Source organism: Tiliqua scincoides, chromosome 2 (assembly GCF_035046505.1).
Source record: "Tiliqua scincoides isolate rTilSci1 chromosome 2, rTilSci1.hap2, whole genome shotgun sequence".
In the NCBI taxonomy this organism is placed as follows: domain Eukaryota; kingdom Metazoa; phylum Chordata; class Lepidosauria; order Squamata; family Scincidae; genus Tiliqua; species Tiliqua scincoides.
Window position 1 is genome coordinate 33432857 of NC_089822.1, and position 17795 is coordinate 33450651.

General features: G+C 44.9%; 1 protein-coding gene across 3 annotated transcripts; it reads left to right on the forward strand.

Moving 5' to 3' along the window:
• Positions 1 to 4648: 4648 nt before the first annotated feature.
• On the forward strand, positions 4649 to 17672 carry LOC136641035 (survival of motor neuron protein-like). 3 transcript variants are annotated; one of them, XM_066616607.1, is made up of 9 exons: positions 4649 to 4763; positions 6564 to 6635; positions 7568 to 7693; positions 8291 to 8488; positions 12325 to 12465; positions 14129 to 14200; positions 14604 to 14711; positions 15913 to 15974; positions 17025 to 17672. In XM_066616607.1, exons 1-8 carry the CDS (start codon positions 4710 to 4712, stop codon positions 15967 to 15969), a joined length of 828 nt encoding a protein of 275 aa, XP_066472704.1. In that variant the 5' UTR covers positions 4649 to 4709; the 3' UTR covers positions 15970 to 15974; positions 17025 to 17672. The 3 variants fall into 3 exon arrangements, with proteins under 3 accessions (XP_066472704.1, XP_066472705.1, XP_066472703.1); XM_066616608.1 differs by having other exon boundaries at positions 17528 to 17672; XM_066616606.1 differs by having other exon boundaries at positions 4650 to 4763; positions 17021 to 17672.
• The last annotated feature ends 123 nt before the right edge of the window (positions 17673 to 17795 follow it).

A 17795-nucleotide genomic window follows, 5' to 3' on the forward strand; every position in this document is an offset into this window, starting at 1 on the left:
TCTTCTGACTAGACCTTATTTGATTATCCCCTGTATGTTGCCTTGAGTTCCATTTTTGGAAGAAAGGTGAAATGTAATTCTGGTTTTAGTTAAAGATTAGAAACAGCAACCAAAGAACAAGTTTCTTAAGTCTGACTTCCTTAATTAGGGTTGAGAAGTCTATGTTGGCATAAAGGACAACTTCTCATTTATCCTTTGTAGTTGTACTTTAACTAGTAAGGAGGAGAAAAGTCAGTTGACATAGAATTGGAACAAGTTATTGTTCTGTGCCCTCCTGCCTGCTCCAAACAATGGAATTCTTTGACATGTGTGCTTGCAGATTAGAAGGGTGGCAGAGTCAGGTGAACCAAACTATGTTTTGAAAAATTCAAAGACAATGTTACAGGATACAAAATGAAGTATAATCTGTTCCACCAGTTCAAACGTACAGTATTCAAATCTTGGGAACATCAGGCAGGAACATTCAGGGGAAGTAGAGAACTCAAGGAAGATGTTGTATGACCTGTTTATACAACAGGCTCTCTTCTCTGTTGTAGAGTAATATTTCACTAGCATTATTTGATATGATTTGTCTATGCATTGCAACCAAATTTTAGTTAAGTAATACTAAAGCACCTTGAGCAAAATGAACACATCTACTCAGAAGTAAGCCACCTTGAATTCAGTGGGACTCGGGTAACTGTATATATAATTGCAGTTGTGGTGACGTTCCATTTGGATGAAGCATTCAAAATTGACTACTTTTACAAGACTGAGTCATGACATTCCTATATTTTTCTAATTACTTACACTTTGGTATCTGCTAGTTTTTGACAGTCCATGAATATCCAGCTGAGTGCTAACCATCAGTTTGAGGGGGGGATGAAGTTGCATTTTTGATCTGAATCTGTCAGGACCGACCAGAAGTGACATCAGGCAGGACAATTTTTAATAATCCTAGACTGCAACCCTACCCACACTTACCCAGGAGTAAGTCCCATTTACTATTTTTGTTTAAAAGCATATATAGAGTAGCCTGTTACAAGTACAAATCTGTAACATTTTTCCAAATGTAGTCATATAACATAGTAAAACAAAATATTGAAATGAATGAGGACCCAGCTGAAATTGGTTTCTGACCCACAGTGTGAGAAACACTGCATAGCCATCTTAAACAATGAATAGTCATCATCCTAACTTGACAGTGACTACATTAATTTTATTGTGTAAGGAAGTAGTACTATCAGTTTGGAACATACTGCTGTTCATGGGTGCAGTTTTTGGCTACTTCCTCCATGCCATCTGATTTCATAAACATATTCTTCCCCATTGTTTAAAAAACCAAAACTACTTTATTCCCTCCTTATAGAGAAGGTTCTGACCTCCATTGTTCTCTTAAAACAGATAGCTGAGGACCAATATTTCTACTGCATTCAGAAAAGATTACTGTAATGAAGTGAAGATGATTGAATGCTTTTGGTGCCTGCTTCTGGGAGATGATAGACACCAAGAGTATGGCTCTCCTAATCATTGTAGGAACCAGCTGTTTGCTGTCTATTGTTTGAATGTGGTAACAAAGTAGAATGCCTATGGTCTTCACTTGGCTGCTGCCTCACTTCTACTTATACTTGACTGATGGGAAGCAAGTTGCTGAAACCTTATGTAGGGCAGGTGCCATCACAACATCCTGTGGCAAGGAGTTTCACATACTATGTGCTGGGTCAAGAAATATTTCCTTTTGTTTGACCCACTCACCAGTCAATTTTAGTGTTGGTTCTCATGTTGTGCAACTAGGACTTCAAACAGCATTCTGCACAGGTTTACTTAGACATCCCAATGAGGTCAATGATATTGAAAAGACAATCATATGAATGTTTTGATCTAGAGGGACTACCTGTAGTGGAATGGGTTGCTGATGGATTGTGAAAAGAAACTGACCAAGATTACAAGTAATGCAGCAGTGCAGATGAGTGCAATAAGGGAAATTACTCATCACCAGTCAAGAATGACATACAAGAAAACCCTTGCTGGAGCAGGCTAGGGGCTCATTTAATCCATCTTCCTTTATCGTATGTCACAGTGGCCAACCATGTGTCTCTGGGAGCACACGGAAAACAAGACACGTATCCTGCTGGAATATGTGGGGGGGGATGGGGCAAATGTCCTGGGGTGCCACCTGGCGGGGACAGCACCATGACCTCCACTGCCTTTTTTTGTTTCCTACACAGGCCTTAGAAGGCCTTCTGAGGCCTCTGGAAAGCCTAAAAATGTCACTTCTGGTGGAAGTGACATTTTTAGGTCTTCCAGAGGCCTCGGAAGGCTGACTGGGGTGTGGGGAGGCTGTGTGTGGCCTCTCGGCTTCAGAAGGATTAAAAAGTCACTTCCAATTTTTAGCCACTGGATGCATGGGGGGGGGCTGCATTTTGAATCCTTACCCCACCCCCACCCCCCTGCGGCAAAGAGGCCAGGGTCACAAGTGTTGTATTCTGTTGCCATTCCCTTGCACTTGGCATTCAAAAACAGGTCACCTCTAAAACCTGTAGGTTGCATACAGTCCTTATGACTTGTAACCTGGGGTGTGCACTGCATTCTGTGGTGGGGAGGCAGTCACAGAGGCCTCCTCAAGGTAGGGGAACATTTGTTCCCCTTCCTTGCGGCTGCATTGCGGTTGCACTGGTGTCAAAAAGTTGGATAGGATTGGGCCGTCCTCAATCACGCTCCTTCTCAGGAGCCTTTTTTCTAGTCTGAAAAGCCACAAATGCTGTAGCCTTTCCTCATAAGGGAGGTGTCCCAGCTCATTAATATTTTGATTTCTTGCCCCAATGTGTATCACTTTACACTTACTTACATTGAGGTGCATTTGTCATTTTGCCACCCATCTACCAGTTTGGAGAGATTCTTCTGGAGCTCTTCACAATCCAATCTAGATTTTACCACCAGGAAATGTTTAGTGTCATCCACAAACTTGGCCACCTGCCTGCTTATCCCCATCTCCAGATTATTTATGAACAAGTTGAAAATCACAGGTCTCAAGATGGATCTTAGGACCACATCATTTTTCACCTCTCTCCATCATGAATATTGCCCATTTACCCCCCACTCTCTGTTTCCAGTTCTTCAGCCAGTTCAAATGAGTAAGAGGACCTTTTATGCCCTGACTGTTGAGTTTTGTCAGATGGTCCATTCTTTTAGAACCTCAAAAGTTGACCATATGGCAGAGCTGGACCACATTGCTTTATTGTCAGGGTACAATGTTCAGTACACCTCCACTCTCAGGGCAACACACAGGCTGATAATGATCTGTGGTGCAGAATGTTTTTGGTGTAGGACTGCAGTAGGCTGTGGTGATGGCCACTACCTGCAGGGAATTAAGGGCCTAATCCTATCCAACTTTCCAGCACAGGTGCAGCCATATTGCAGCCCGGAGGTAAGGGAACAAATGTTCCTATACTTTGAGGAGGCCTCTGTAACTGCCTTCCCATCACAGAATGCAGCGCATGCCCCATTGGCACAGCTGTCCTGGCACTGGAAAACTGGATAGGATTTGGTCCTAAATTCACAGAAGAGGGTCTGTCAGTGGCTGCTGGCCATGATAGCTAAATGGAAACACCATATTCAGAGCCAGTGGGGACAGGGTGGCTGAGAGCTGGCATTGGGCCAGGGGCAAGATGCCTGGTTAGCCCCCCACGTCCTAAATTTGTTTTCGGCTGTTTAGCTTGTTTTGTCAAGGCCTGGGCCTGGTGGAAGTCCTGGGGATCTCCCCTACCCCTCCTCCCCTCAGACCTGTGGCATCCTAGAGCAAGGGTGTCCAAACTTTTGGGCAGGAGGGCCACATCATCTCTCTGACACTGTGTTGGGGCCTGAGGAAATAAAGAATTAATTTACATTTCAAATTTGAATAAATTTACATAAATGAGTGTGTTAGAGGTGGAACTTATATGAATGAATGAAGGTCTTGCAATAGCTCAAGGCCTGTGGCATCACAGATGTGAAACAGCAAGCAGTGGAGCGAGGCCTTGTCCCACAGCTCACGCGAGAGGTCGAACAGTTGGCCATCATGCTGAGAGCAATTGCATCAGGCTAGTATGGGCTTCAGCAAGTCTCTGGAGGGCCAGAGGCTCATTGGAGACTGGTGCCTTCCTTATGGGCCACATTGGGAGACCTCAAGGGCCGCAAGTGGCCCCAGGGCCGGGGTTTGGGCACCCCTGTCCTAGAGGCATCAGGCTGACCACTGCTGGAGGCAAGATACTGGGCTGGACATCTTAGGCTATAATCCTATCCAAACTTTCCTGGGAGTAAGCCCCATTGACTATAATGGGGTTTATTTCTGAGTAGACAAGCATAGGATTGGGCGCTCTGGCTGCAATCCTGTCCACAGTTTCCTGGGAGTAAGCCCCATTGACCATGATGGGGCTTCCTTCTGAGTAGACACGCACAGGATTGGGCTCTGAGGCACTCCCCGGCCGCGGCCGACGCAGCCCCGCAGCCCTGGCCAGCAGTCCCCTCACGGAAGCGGGCGGCACGGGGGAAGCGCGGAGGCCTCCCTACCGGCAGGGGCCGGTAAATGAGCCACGCCCGAGACGGCAGCGGCGAAGAGCCGGCGCGCTTTGCAGAGCCTCGGGCGCCGCAGCCGCTCCTCCCCGCCGGTCCTTGGTGGATGAGGTCACGGCGGCGCCTCCTCCTCTTCCTCCGGCCGCTGGGAGACGCGCTTCCTCGGCCCGGGAGCCCTCATGGCCTCCTGCACGGAGGACGACGGCGTGCTCTTCAGGCGCGGGGCCGGGCAGGTACTGGGGCCGTCGGGGGCTTCTCTTCCCCTGCGCGGGGCGCTGGCGGGCGAGGCCGGGCCCCTCGTGGACGCGGCCCCAGGAGGCTGGAGGGGACCCCACTGTCAGTCGAGAGCAAGGCCAGTCCTGTGCAGGTCTTCTCAGGAGTCAGTCTTACTGTAGTCAGTGGGGCTTCCTCCCACGTAAGTGTGGACACAGCCCTGTGTGTGTTTAGTCAGGGGTAAGGACCCGATTCTATGCACGTCTACTCAGAATTTAGTCAATGGGGCTTATTCCCAGGTAAGTGTGGATACCCAGTAAAGTGTTCGTTTAGTCAGGAGTAAGGACCCAGTCTTATGCATGTCTACTCAGAAGCAAGTTCTACTGTAGTCAGTGGGGCTTACTCCCAGGTAAGTGTGGATGGGATTTCAGTCTAAGCCCCACTAGGTTCTAGGTGATGGACTGCAGGGTGTGCAGCCTCTCTTCCTCTTCAAGGAAATTGAAGGGGGGGCAGAGAGGTCTGGGTCAGTGGATTTCATCCATGTGAAGCACAGATCCTGGGGCTTTGACCGTAGTAGGACTGACTGGAGCCCTAATAACAGGTAGGTGAGTTTTGCATGCCCTTGAGGTAGTGTTTCAGGATCCTCCATATGTCACATGGCACAGTGTCATCCAAACTGAGTGAACTTGAAAAAGCAGTTTGCAGCAGGGATATGTGGTGGGTGGGGAGGCAGAGTCTCGCCACTGGAGTGCTTTGAAAAGCGCCGCCTCTCTGTGAGGGGCCCAACCACCCACAACCCAACCGCTCTGCATGTGGCTTGTGGGTGCTTGGACACCTCACAGGGTGGCGGCGCTTTTTAAAGGACTCTGGAGGGGAGACTCTGCCACACCTGCCTCCCCACCTACGTTCCTGGCTTGCAGTGTGGTTCAGGGAGTGTGTGGTTCAAAAAACTAAAAAATCCCAATGGATATGTCCGGGCTTTGGGTCCACCTGAGCTAGTGCTCTGGATCCCAACAGTATTAATAGTGATGTACCCAGGCAGGGACTCTGAAAGAAATTTTATCAGGGGGTACAAAATTTCTTTTGGGCCTCTTCCCAAGGGTGTGTGATGAAACCGAGTGGGGGAAGGTGGTGACAAGGATGGGCAGAGCAGGGATGGGGAAAGGGCAAAACACGGCGGGGGAGGGTGGCAACAGCCGGAAAAGTCTTTGGAACCCAGGTCTATTGGGCTTCCCAAAGAAGAGCCCAGGTTTATCTGCCCGTGCTGTGTTGGCAACTGGATACAGAAATGGCAAACCAAAAACCATGTCTCGCTAAAATCTTTAAATATAGAAAAACATTATAGAAAATTAGCATCGTATTTAGGATCACACTAGAATGGAAAGTGTCCTATGTGGATCAAAACATACTTCTGCAGCAGCAGTAGGCCTGCAGCTGTGTCTCTGAGTTCCTAGATACTCCTTCATGGCAAGCGGATCTACATGCCAAAGAGCTAGTGTAGTAGGCCCGTTTCCATATTTAGGCAGAGTCCTGTATGCATTCCTTGGCCCAGCACGTATGGCTTTCAGTAGCTACAGCAGCGTTACACCCACTGTTCCATGCAGGCAGCAAATCTCAGTGAGATAGGCAAATGTAAGTTCCTACAAAATTTCTGAGCCCTCTTCTTTGGCTCCTGGGCCCTCTTTTTGACCCTCATGGGCCCTGCACCAAGGAAGTCAAGATTATCTATGTTACGTTGGTCACTGGATGCAGCTCTTAGCATTTTATTGAAATAGTAACCATTTCAAAAAGAACCTGTGCCTTATTTTCTTCCTTTGCAGAGTGATGATTCTGATATATGGGATGATACAGCACTCATAAAGGCGTATGATAAAGCAGTTGCTTCCTTCAAGGTAAAATGTGCTCTGATGCTTCCCCCACTGACTGTGAGAATTGTAAAGGCTTGAGACTGTTGAACCTGTCCCTGAGTGTCATGTTACTTCAAGCACCTACAGGTTGCTAAGGGCTGCTTCACACATACATGCTTGTGCTCCTGGCAAACACTCCTGATCAGTTCATGCTGCATGTACATGATTTATCAAAACGTATCTTTGTCTCTTTGTGTGCTGCGTTTTTTGTGTGAGCACCATGCATATTTGCTGGAAGCAGCCTTTAGTTTGAATTGACAGTTTTTATTTTAAAGTTTTGAAAAAGGCACCACTACTACTTCCTTTAAAAGAAATATTGCTCTGCCCTCATTTTAAAAAATGAGACAATGCAGCAAACTTGTGTGTCCACCAGTAATGCCTAGAGCAGTGGGTCTCAAACTTTGAGGGAGCTTTACTCCCTCAGTAAGTTCTTGCAGGGGAGGGGCTAGGGCTAAGGGGGAGTGAGGGGGTGCTTTTCACTTACTTTCAGAAGGCAGAGCTTGGAAGGTTCACTAAAAGCGGGTGCAGAGCACCTCCTGCAAAACGGAAGCACTTTGCACTAGCTTTTAGTGAAAGTTTCAAGCCTCAGAGTGCTGTGCAGGGCTGCCTGCACCTCCTGTAGCCTGCTGCAGACCTGCCTTCTGAAAGGAAGTGCAAAGCGCCCCCCCTTAGCGACGCAATCCCTGCCTCCCTCTCCTTCCCCCATCCCTTAAAGGGATGGGAAAAGCGTTACACGAACTGGTGGGTCGCATTTGAGAACCACTGGCTAGGGGATGTAGCATCCTTACCTTCCCATTCATTATCATGAATGGCAGAATGCTTTTGTTGTCATGGTTGCTGTGATACAGGGTTCAAAAAGCAGATTGGATTAAAAGTCTGAAAAATAACTTGCTGATGTTTTTTATTTTCTTTAACAGAATGCCTTGAAGAATGGAGACTGTTCAGAGCCTTTGGCTAAAACTCACCAAACTGCTGGGACAAAAAGGAAAAACATTAAAAAGAACAAGGGTCGGAAGAAAAGCAACGCCACACCACAGAAACAGGTCCTTTTGAACGAAATGTGTGGCAGAACACAATAGTGATAGTTTCCAACATATTTAGAATTTGCCTTTTTTAATAATGAAAATACGACCTTACTCAGTGTTGGTCACCTGTTGTTTACCAGTGAGGGTATAGTGAAATCTTACAGGGAAAGGGAAAGCCTGTTACCTGAGAAGACCTATGTTTTGGAACTGACTCGCTTCTGTTTTTCCATTTCCTCACTTTAAAAAGAGTGGTTTCCACAATTATTTGTATAAAATTATGCTTTGTACTGTACTGGAGAGAGACGCATACTTGATCAAAAATTTTCAGATGGTGTATTTTGAGGAACTATTTCAATAAGAAGATGAAATTTTCCAACTGTCTTGTTTGTTTAAAAGTGCAACGTAAATATTCAGTGCATCCCGACTGATAAATGTTGAACACAAGGAGAAGACTTGTTACATGATAAGTGTTCAGCATGTCTACAGAATGAAAATGTATGTCATGGTTTACTTGCCACTGTATGCAGGAGGGAAATAGTGCCTGTATAATAGGCTGAGGAAAGAAACTTGTTTCCAAACACCACACATTTTAATTCTGTTTCTCCTTCAATGCAGTGGAGAGTTAATGATGCATGTAGTGCAGTTTGGTCTGAAGATGGCAACGTGTACCAAGCAACAATTACCTCAATTAACTGGAAGAAAGGAACTTGTATAGTTGTTTATACTGGATATGGAAATAAGGAAGAACAGAACCTCTCAGATCTGCTTCCACCAGAGGATGCTGAGGGAACAAATGAGAGAAGTGCTGTGGAGGTGAGGGCAAATAGAAAACACTTTAATGATGTGGGAGAAATTGCTCTTATTACTACAGTTCTTGAAGTCCTAATGAACTCTTTTGGAGTGTGAGGCCGTCTGCCTGCCTGTTTGACCCTTGCCCAGCTTGGCTGATAAGAGCTGCCCGGGGGGGACTGGCTGAGTGGACGGGGAGGGTGGTCAACTCTTCTTTGGGGGAGGGGACACTGCCGCTTGCTTTGAAGCGGGCGGTGGTTCGCCCCCTCCTGAAGAAGCCCTCCCTGGATTCCAATGTGTTGAACAACTATCGGCCAGTCTCCAACATCCCGTTTCTGGGCAAGGTAATTGAGCGGGTGGTGGCGGCCCAACTCCAGAGGGTCTTGGATGAAGCGGATTATCTGGATCCTTTTCAATCTGGTTTCAGGCCGGGCTTTGGGACGGAAACTGCCTTGGTCGCCTTGGTGGATGACCTACGCCGGGGACTGGACAGGGGGAGTGCGTCCCTGTTGGTCCTGCTGGACCTCTCGGCGGCTTTCGATACCATCGACCATGGTATCCTTCTGGGCCGATTGGCCGAGTTGGGAGTTGGTGGCACTGTTTTGCGGTGGTTCCGCTCCTACTTGGAAGGTCGGTCCCAGATGGTGGTGCTGGGGGATGCCTGTTCGACACCCTGGCCATTGAGGTGCGGGGTGCCGCAGGGCTCAATTCTGTCCCCCATGCTATTTAATATCTACATGAAACCGCTGGGAGAGGTCATCCGGGGGTTTGGAGTGGGGTGTCATCAATATGCTGATGACACCCAGCTTTATCTCTCCTTTCCTCCAGACTCCAGGGTGGCGGTTGAGGGCCTGGAGCGCTGTCTGGAAGCAGTGAGGATCTGGATGGGGGCTAACAAGCTGAAATTAAATCCGGATAAGACAGAGGCTCTCCTGGTTCGGAAATCCTTGATGCAGGTGCTGGATTATCAGCTTGCTCTGAATGGGGTTGCACTCCCTCTGAAGGAGCAGGTCCGCAGCTTGGGGGTCCACCTGGACTCGCAGCTGCTCCTGGATTCCCAGGTGGCGGCTGTGGCTAGGGGGGCCTTTGCTCAGCTTCGGCTGGTGCGCCAGCTGCGTCCGTACTTGGATCGTGCAGACCTGGCCACGGTGATCCATGCTACGGTGACATCGAGGTTAGATTATTGTAACGCGCTTTATGTGGGGCTGCCCCTGAAGACGGTTCGGAAACTGCAATTAGTGCAGAATGCGGCGGCCCGTGTGGTCACTGGAGCTAGGCGGTTTGACTCTGTCAGCCCGCTTCTCCAGGGGCTACATTGGCTGCCCATTCGTTTCCGGGCCCAATTCAAGGTGCTGGTTTTGACCTTTAAAGCCCTATACTGCTCTGGGCCAGGTTATCTTAGAGATCGCCTACTCCCATACAATCCGGCTCATCCTCTCAGGTCATCAGAGAAGGCCTTTTTACAAGTGCCGCCACCTAAGGAGGTACGTGGGGCGGCGGCAAGAAATAGGGCCTTCTCAGTAGTGGCACCAACGTTGTGGAACTCCCTTCCCCTTGACTTGAGAATGGCTCCCTCTCTTGAGTCCTTTCGGCGAGGCCTGAAGACCTTGTTGTTTAACCAAGCCTTCTGACGTTCTGGCCTTTTTAACATCTTTTATATATCTTTTAGTTGCTTTTTTACAGGCCCGATTCCTCTAAGAACTGCTGTTTTATGCTCTTTTATTCTGACTCTTCTGACTACTGTTTTTATGGGTTCTGCTAATGTGTTTTTTAATATGTTTTTATCTGTGAAATTATGTTTTAATTTGTTTTATATGTTGTTAGCCGCCCTGGGTCCCTTTTTGGGAGAAGGGCGGGATAAAAATAAAGTTTTATTATTATTATTATTATTAATGAATAATCTAGTGCAAACTAATAAATGTGAAATACAGAATTATACCTACTTCTGTAAGAATTTTTGTATGCATGCTATAGGCTGCAATCCTAACCAACTTTCCAGCACTGACATAAGGGCAATGCATCTCTGAGGTAAGGGAACAAACATTGCCTTACCTTGAGGAGGCCTCCATGACTGCCTCCCCCCCCCCAACTGCAGGATGCAGCACATGCCCCACTGGCACAGCTATGCCAGTGCTGGAAAGTTGATTAGGATTGTTCCCTTAGTTAACTAAATGCTAATCTAACTCCATAGGACTATCTTGTAGAGAGGAAGTTAGAATAAGTAAGAGTTACTCTATAGTAAGACTGTAGAGCCGTGGGTTCAGATTCTCACTCAGCTGTGAAGTTCACTGAGTCACCTTCAGCTGCTATGTTTATCCTGACTCACAAGTCTGTTGTGAGGATAAAATGGCAGCAGAGGGAATCTTGTAGGTTAGTGTTTCTCAAACAGTGGTACTCTTATGTGCAGGACCCCCCCGACTCCTGCTACCTGGCAGTGAGACCAGCAATGCGACAAGCAGCAGTAGGAGGCTCGGCAGGCAAAGCTCCAGCATGCACTTTTATCGCACTTGAAAAAGCTCTCCCATTTGCCGTGAGCCTCTTATCAGTGTTTGTCACATTTACCTTCCCAATCTGGAAGTAACTGGCGATGACATCATTACCAGATACTTCCAGTGATACTTCCAATAGGTGGATGATGTGAAGTGGTACAGGAGACAAATATTGAGAAACGTTGTAGGTCATTCTAAACTCCTTAGGATTGGATAGAGATAATAATTCTTGCACTTATTCGTGATGTATTTGTGATTAACTATGTTAGTGGTTTTGTTTCTAGACTACAGTTCACTCCCTCGGAGTATTAGAGAACATAACATTTAAGTAATGACAGAATCGCTGTTAAGAAGACTTCAGTTAAATTAATTCAGTTAATTTAATTTAATTAACTTCAGTTAGATTAATATATTATTATGTTAATAATAATAATAATAATAATAATAATAATAAATTCTCCTGCCCACATCCCTGCAGTCCTTGGATTGCTTGCTCCCTTGCAGGGACATTGAAACATTTTCCTCTTCTTTCCCCCCCACCCCCATTTTTAGTAGTTTGTGTGTGTTGCAACAAGTGGTGGTTTATGAATAATTGAAGTCTGGCTTAGTGATAGCCCTTCATTTAATATGCTTCATAGTTGCATTTTGTATTTTTTATTGATGTGAAGGCTAGAAGAGCCTGGCAGATATAAGCAGGAATGGCTAGAACTGTGATGGGCTTGTGGCTATGCGATGGAGCAAGACTCTTGGGGAGGGATGATGAACTCTAGAGAGGAGAGTTTTAGAGCAGAGGTGTCCAAAGTTTTTGGCAGGAGGGCCACATAGTCTCTCTGACACTGTGTCGGTGGCTGGGGGGAAAGGATTAATTTACATTTAAAATTTGAATAAATTTACATAAGTTTACATAAATGAATATATTAAAGATGAACTTGTATGAATGAATGAAGGTCTTGCAAGGCCTTGCACAAAGCAAGGCTGGCCTTTCCTTTGCTTCTGCTACTGCATCACAGACATGAAACAACAAGCAGTGGAGGGAGCCCTCATCCCACACGAGAGGTCAAACAGTCGCCCTCACACTGAGAGCAGTTGTGTCGGGCCAGTGTGGGCTCCAGCAATCTCTGCAGGGCCAGAGGCTCATTGGAGACTGGGGGTTCCCTGAGGGCCGCAAGTGAACCCAGGGCTGGGGTTTGGGCACCCCTGTTTTAGAGTGATATAATCTTGAGGAATAAGATCTTCAGTAGTTGCATTAAAAGGTTTCTTTGGGAGGTCACAAATCAGAATGGAGGAGGAACAGAGTATATGAGGCTTTCTTACATTAGATATTTGAAAAACTTTGTGCCCAGTGCCTAATTTTAAAGGTATATTTTCTAGAATGAAAATGAGACACAGTATTCAACAGATGAAAGTGACCTCTCTTTCCAGTCACCTGGAAACAAACACAATCGTACAAAATCAGCTCATTGGAATTCCCACTTTCCTCTACCACCCCCACCTGTACCAGGACTGGGAAGGGTAAGCATAGATGAAAGCCTGAAAACATTTATGTGACAGTATTCCAGCTATTTTAAAAGAGTAATATCTTTATTCTCTTCTTTTTTTGTTTTTAATAAACCAAATAGCAGATGTCAGTTTATGATGGGACCTGGGACTATGGTTTTAAGACTAGTAATGCCTAAAGAAAGATAAGGAGAAGGGCTCTTTTCTCTACTTACTGAAAACCTGAATGTATTTGTGCTTGGCAGTATAAGAACATAAGAACAGCCCCACTGGATCAGGCCATAGGCCCATCTAGTCCAGCTTCCTGTATCTCACAGCGGCCCACCAAATGCCCCAGGGAGCACACCAGATAACAAGAGACCTCATCCTGGTGCTCTCCCCTACATCTGGCATTCTGACTTAACCCATTCCTAAAATCAGGAGGTTGCGCATACACATCATGGCTTGTACCCCATAATGGATTTTTCCTCCAGACACTCATCCAATCCCCTTTTAAAGGCGTCTAGGCTAGACGCCAGCACCACATCCTGCGGCAAGGAGTTCCACAGACCGACCACACGCTGAGTAAAGAAATATTTTCTTTTGTCTGTCCTAACCCGCCCAACACTCAATTTTAGTGGATGTCCCCTGGTTCTGGTATTATGTGAGAGTGTAAAGAGCATCTCCCTATCCACTCTGTCCATCCCCTGCATAATTTTGTATGTCTCAATCATGTCCCCCCTCAAGCGTCTCTTTTCTAGGCTGAAGAGGCCCAAACGCCGTAGCCTTTCCTCATAAGGAAGGTGCCCCAGCCCCGTAATCATCTTAGTCGCTCTCTTTTGCACCTTTTCCATTTCCACTATGTCTTTTTTGAGATGCGGCGACCAGAACTGGACACAATACTCCAGGTGTGGCCTTACCATCGATTTGTACAACGGCATTATAATACTAATCGTTTTGTTCTCAATACCCTTCCTAATGATCCCAAGCATAGAATTGGCCTTCTTCACTGCCGCCGCACATTGGGTTGACACTTTCATCGACCTGTCCACCACCACCCCAAGATCTCTCTCCTGATCTGTCACAGACAGCTCAGAACCCATCAGCCTATATCTAAAGTTTTGATTTTTTGCCCCAATGTGCATGACCTTACACTTACTGACATTGAAGCGCATCTGCCATTTTGCTGCCCATTCTGCCAGTCTGGAGAGATCCTTCTGGAGCTCCTCACAATCACTTCTGGTCTTTACCACTCGGAAAAGTTTGGTGTCGTCTGCAAACTTTGCCACTTCACTGCTCAACCCTGTCTCCAGGTCATTTATGAAGAGGTTGAAAAGCACCGGTCCCAGGACAGATCCTTGGGGCACACCGCTTTTCACCTCTCTCCATTGTGAAAATTGCCCATTGACACCCACTCTCTGCTTCCTGGCCTCCAACCAGTTCTCAATCCACGAGAGGACCTGTCCTCTAATTCCCTGACTGTGGAGTATACATGAAGAAAGCTAAAAAAGTCCATCAAGCTCTTTAAACCTTAATATTTATTCCAGTTTCAGCATGATGTTGTTAAATGCTTAATTGCTGTAACAACTCTTGGAGGGGGGAATCTATTGCCTTATCTAATTTAATTTTGAAATTTTTATAATGTAATTATTGTAATAAAGGCATTCTTTTATTGCATGTTAAAATTACTCTAATGCAGCCTGGATTGAAATTCAGTGGACCTCCACCTTTCTTATCTGGCTGGCCTCCACCATTTCCATCAGGACCACCGGTGAGTAATAAAAAGTGTGGTAGCACTCTTTGGACTACTTCTTACAAGTGGCAAACCTGTGTCCCACTTCAGATTATAGCTGCAGGTTTACATTAAATAATTTACCTCACAACTGTTATTTTCCAAAACTTATTGGACTTGCATTATGAATTTCTATAAATGATTGTAGAGCTCACTGATGAAACTTCTTCAACTAGGGAACATACAACCATCCTTATAGGTCTTCTTTCTGGAACTTGCTTCTTTTCAAGTGTGTTAGTTCTGACTGGTTAAAGTGATACAATAGAACCTGGACATAGTTTTTTCAAAGATGTGTTCATTCTTGAGGGTTTGCTGATTCCATGCTTTCTAAGAAAAAGCACCAGCCAGTCCAGCTCAAAAGTCTGTCCTTTTGTTTTCCCAGTTAATTCCTCCCCCACCACCTTTAAGTCCAGACTCTGATGATGATGAAGCATTGGGAAGTATGTTAATAGCCTGGTATATGAGTGGTTATCACACTGGCTACTATCTGGTAAGAGATGTGGTTTTTTCCTTTTTGTTATGCAACGTCAATTGTTGCACTAACACTACTTCGTACATTATAAATAGGCTTCATTTTTCTGAAGTTTGTAGTCTTCATTGTTTATAATTCTTGGAATTGTAAAAAATTGGAAGCCCCAGGTTCATGGGGAAAAAACCTGAGCATGAATATCCAAATACCTAGTAAATATTCCCCTTCACAATTATTTATTTAAGAATATTATTTGATAATAAAGGCAACAGAGGAAGTCCTCACAAATTTTTCACTTTCCTCATTTGGCAGAAGAAGCTCTGTTTGCAGCAGGGCAAATATTGGTGAATTTTTTCCCCTTCTGCAGCCTCCTGTGTGTTCACGCATACCCAAGTATCTACTCCAATGAGTTCTTCAATATTTAAATCAAGCATAAAATCACATCAAAGCTTGCTTTTTCTTTGTGGTGAAACAAGATGTTACAATGTATATGGGAAGGAGAAAAAATAGCCTTTATTAAAGAAAACCTGAGATGGTGTTGAAGTGAATCTTTTTCTGTTGCTCATTTCTGGATATCATGGAAGGTTAGAAAAAATTCTGACTGAACCTGTTTCTTTCCAGCTTTATAGGGAGCCCCAAATGATGATGATTCTTCCCTTAACCACTTAGTACCCAATCCTTTCCAACTTTCCAGGGGCGATGCAGCCCCAAGGTAAGGGAACAAACATTCCCTTACATTGAGGAGGCCTTAGTGACTGTCCCTTCACAGGATGTGTCACATAAGCCTGTTCATGTGGCTTGCATTGGCACTGGAAATCTGGTTAGGATTGGGCCCTTAGTCATTTCATTGTGGCTGTCTCCATAACAAAGTTTAGATCATTCATATTATTATTGTTAGTAGTATTTATATACCGCTTTTCAACAAAAATTTCACAAGTGGTTTACAGAGAAAATCAAATAACTAATGGCTCCCTGTCCCAAAAGGGCTCACAATCGAAAAGATGCAAAACACCAGCAGACAGCCACTAGAAAAGACACTGATAGGGTGAGGAGGGCCAGTTACTCTCCCCCTGCTAAATAAAAGATGAGCACCTACTTGAAAAAGTGCCTCTTAACCAGTTAGCAGCAGGTTATGAGTGTATTTACCTTGTCTACCCCACCTTGGAACTTATAAGGCTGCAATACAAATCAAATTTGTTTGCAATTGTAATCTGTTCTGTAGGGTTTAAAGCAGAACCGAATGGAAGCTGCCTCGGAGAGACATGCCCACTCCAAGTAGCTGTGGTAAGCACTGCATTTTGATTGTGCTGAAACTTGCTGTAGAGAGCAGGCTATACTTGGTCCTGGAAACAAAATGAGCCTTGGACTCTTGACATCGTTTTGATGATTCAGAGAGGGGCAAAAAATCATGCCTCATGGTGCTTAGCTTAGCAACCCATGGATAATAACAAAGTCACATAATTCAGTTCATCCAGACTTGTTGCAAGGGGATTGGGAGTTGAATACTAGAATGTGACTAGCTATATAGGCACCTTTTTCAGAATGCATGCTTGAAAGGAATAGGTGGCCTCCAATATCAGTTTTTCCCTTTCTAGTTGCTGGTACATAGAGAATCTTGAATGGAACAGGAACTTAATAGTGCAGGGGCCCCCATTATAAGCCTCTCTTATACATTTCCCCCACATGTGAGGACCTGGGTATTAAAATGCCCCACGTCATTTGCCTCTTGCAGGCTCTTCCTTCTCCTTGGAGCTTTAAAGGGACAGCATTAGATTTTGCTCTCGTGTCTGCAGGCTCTGTTTGTGTCCAAGGGACAGTACTGAAGAGTTACATTTTGCCTTGGCCATGCCTATGTACTCTTTCTCCTTGCACCACCCTCTGAGCTCTCAAAAGGACATAATTTACAGTATTACAGTACTGGATTGTCAGATTTGGCATTTGTTGTGTCCTGGCATTGTATGTCATCATTAATTCGAGTAACAGGGAGAGTCTAAGTGCAATCTTATGTATGTCTACTCAGAAATAAGCCCCATTAAGTTCAATAGAACATATTCCTAGGCAAATGTGTATAGGATTGTATCCTTTGTATCTCATTCTCCCAAGATATTTGGATTTGCTGCACAGACACTATCTGAGCTGCTTGTCCTTGGTAACCCCCATGTACAACCCATTATTTCTTACAGGGGAAATTCTCCTTAAAAGTAACTTCACTTTAAATCTGGTCCCTAACCCACATTTATAAAGGGGGGGGGCTGTATAAGCATTGTAGCCTAATAGTACTGGCATAAATTCCTTTTAGATAACTACTTATTTCCTATATTGTCTTAAAGCTAGGTTTAAAAAAAATCTCTCCCACGGAGAGGGATGCCCAACCTGTGCATTGATCCATGAAGATGAAGCCTTCAGTAATACCAAGATTACCAACTGGATAAGCCACAGTGAGGGATGTATCACTTTTATACTGACTAGCAGTGATATTTTACATGCTAGCAAGATCACTGACTGGATAGCACTGCTTTTGTCTGGGGTCCATATCTTGTCTGTAATTAGATGCCTGTTCTAGACTGATTGAATTTTTAGTTTCATATGAACAAACCTTAGCCAAATCTCTAAGAAATAAAATAGCTTCACTTCTGAGCTCTGCATCGATAGTGCTATCATATTCAGCGAACAAGTGAAGCTGATTTTATGGAATTTAATGTGTTTTGAGATTCCATAGAGGCTATAATTTTATATTCATTCCTTTTTGTTCTTGTTGTAGTTACATAGTTAAATATTTTTGGCCAGATTTCCATTTATAACACTGATGTATATAACTTTCTAATTGTGGATGGCAGTTGGTGATCTGAACAGATATATATGGCTACTCATCCAGCAGTTCAACGAACAGGCCGAGAACAACTCCCTGTGCCAGTGAAGAGGAACTGATTTCTATGTCAAAAAATTTTGAAATGCTCTTCAATAAAATAATTCTTTTTCAAACTTGACACTTAGTTTTTTAAAAGAAAACTTAAATATTGTTCTAGCAGTGGTAAGACAAGGCTAAATCAAGAGGGGAGGAATAGAGGACCAGGAAAGGTGTATGATAGATGTATGGGTATACGT

Bases quoted from the DNA above. Each gene is read 5' to 3' on its own strand.
- LOC136641035 (XM_066616607.1), top strand. From the start codon at position 4,710: ATGGCCTCCTGCACGGAGGACGACGGCGTGCTCTTCAGGCGCGGGGCC. The intron at 8,489-12,324 runs GTGAGGGCAAAT...TATATTTTCTAG, and splicing joins ATGAGAGAAGTGCTGTGGAG to AATGAAAATGAGACACAGTA. The intron at 14,712-15,912 runs GTAAGAGATGTG...TCTGTTCTGTAG, and splicing joins ATCACACTGGCTACTATCTG to GGTTTAAAGCAGAACCGAAT.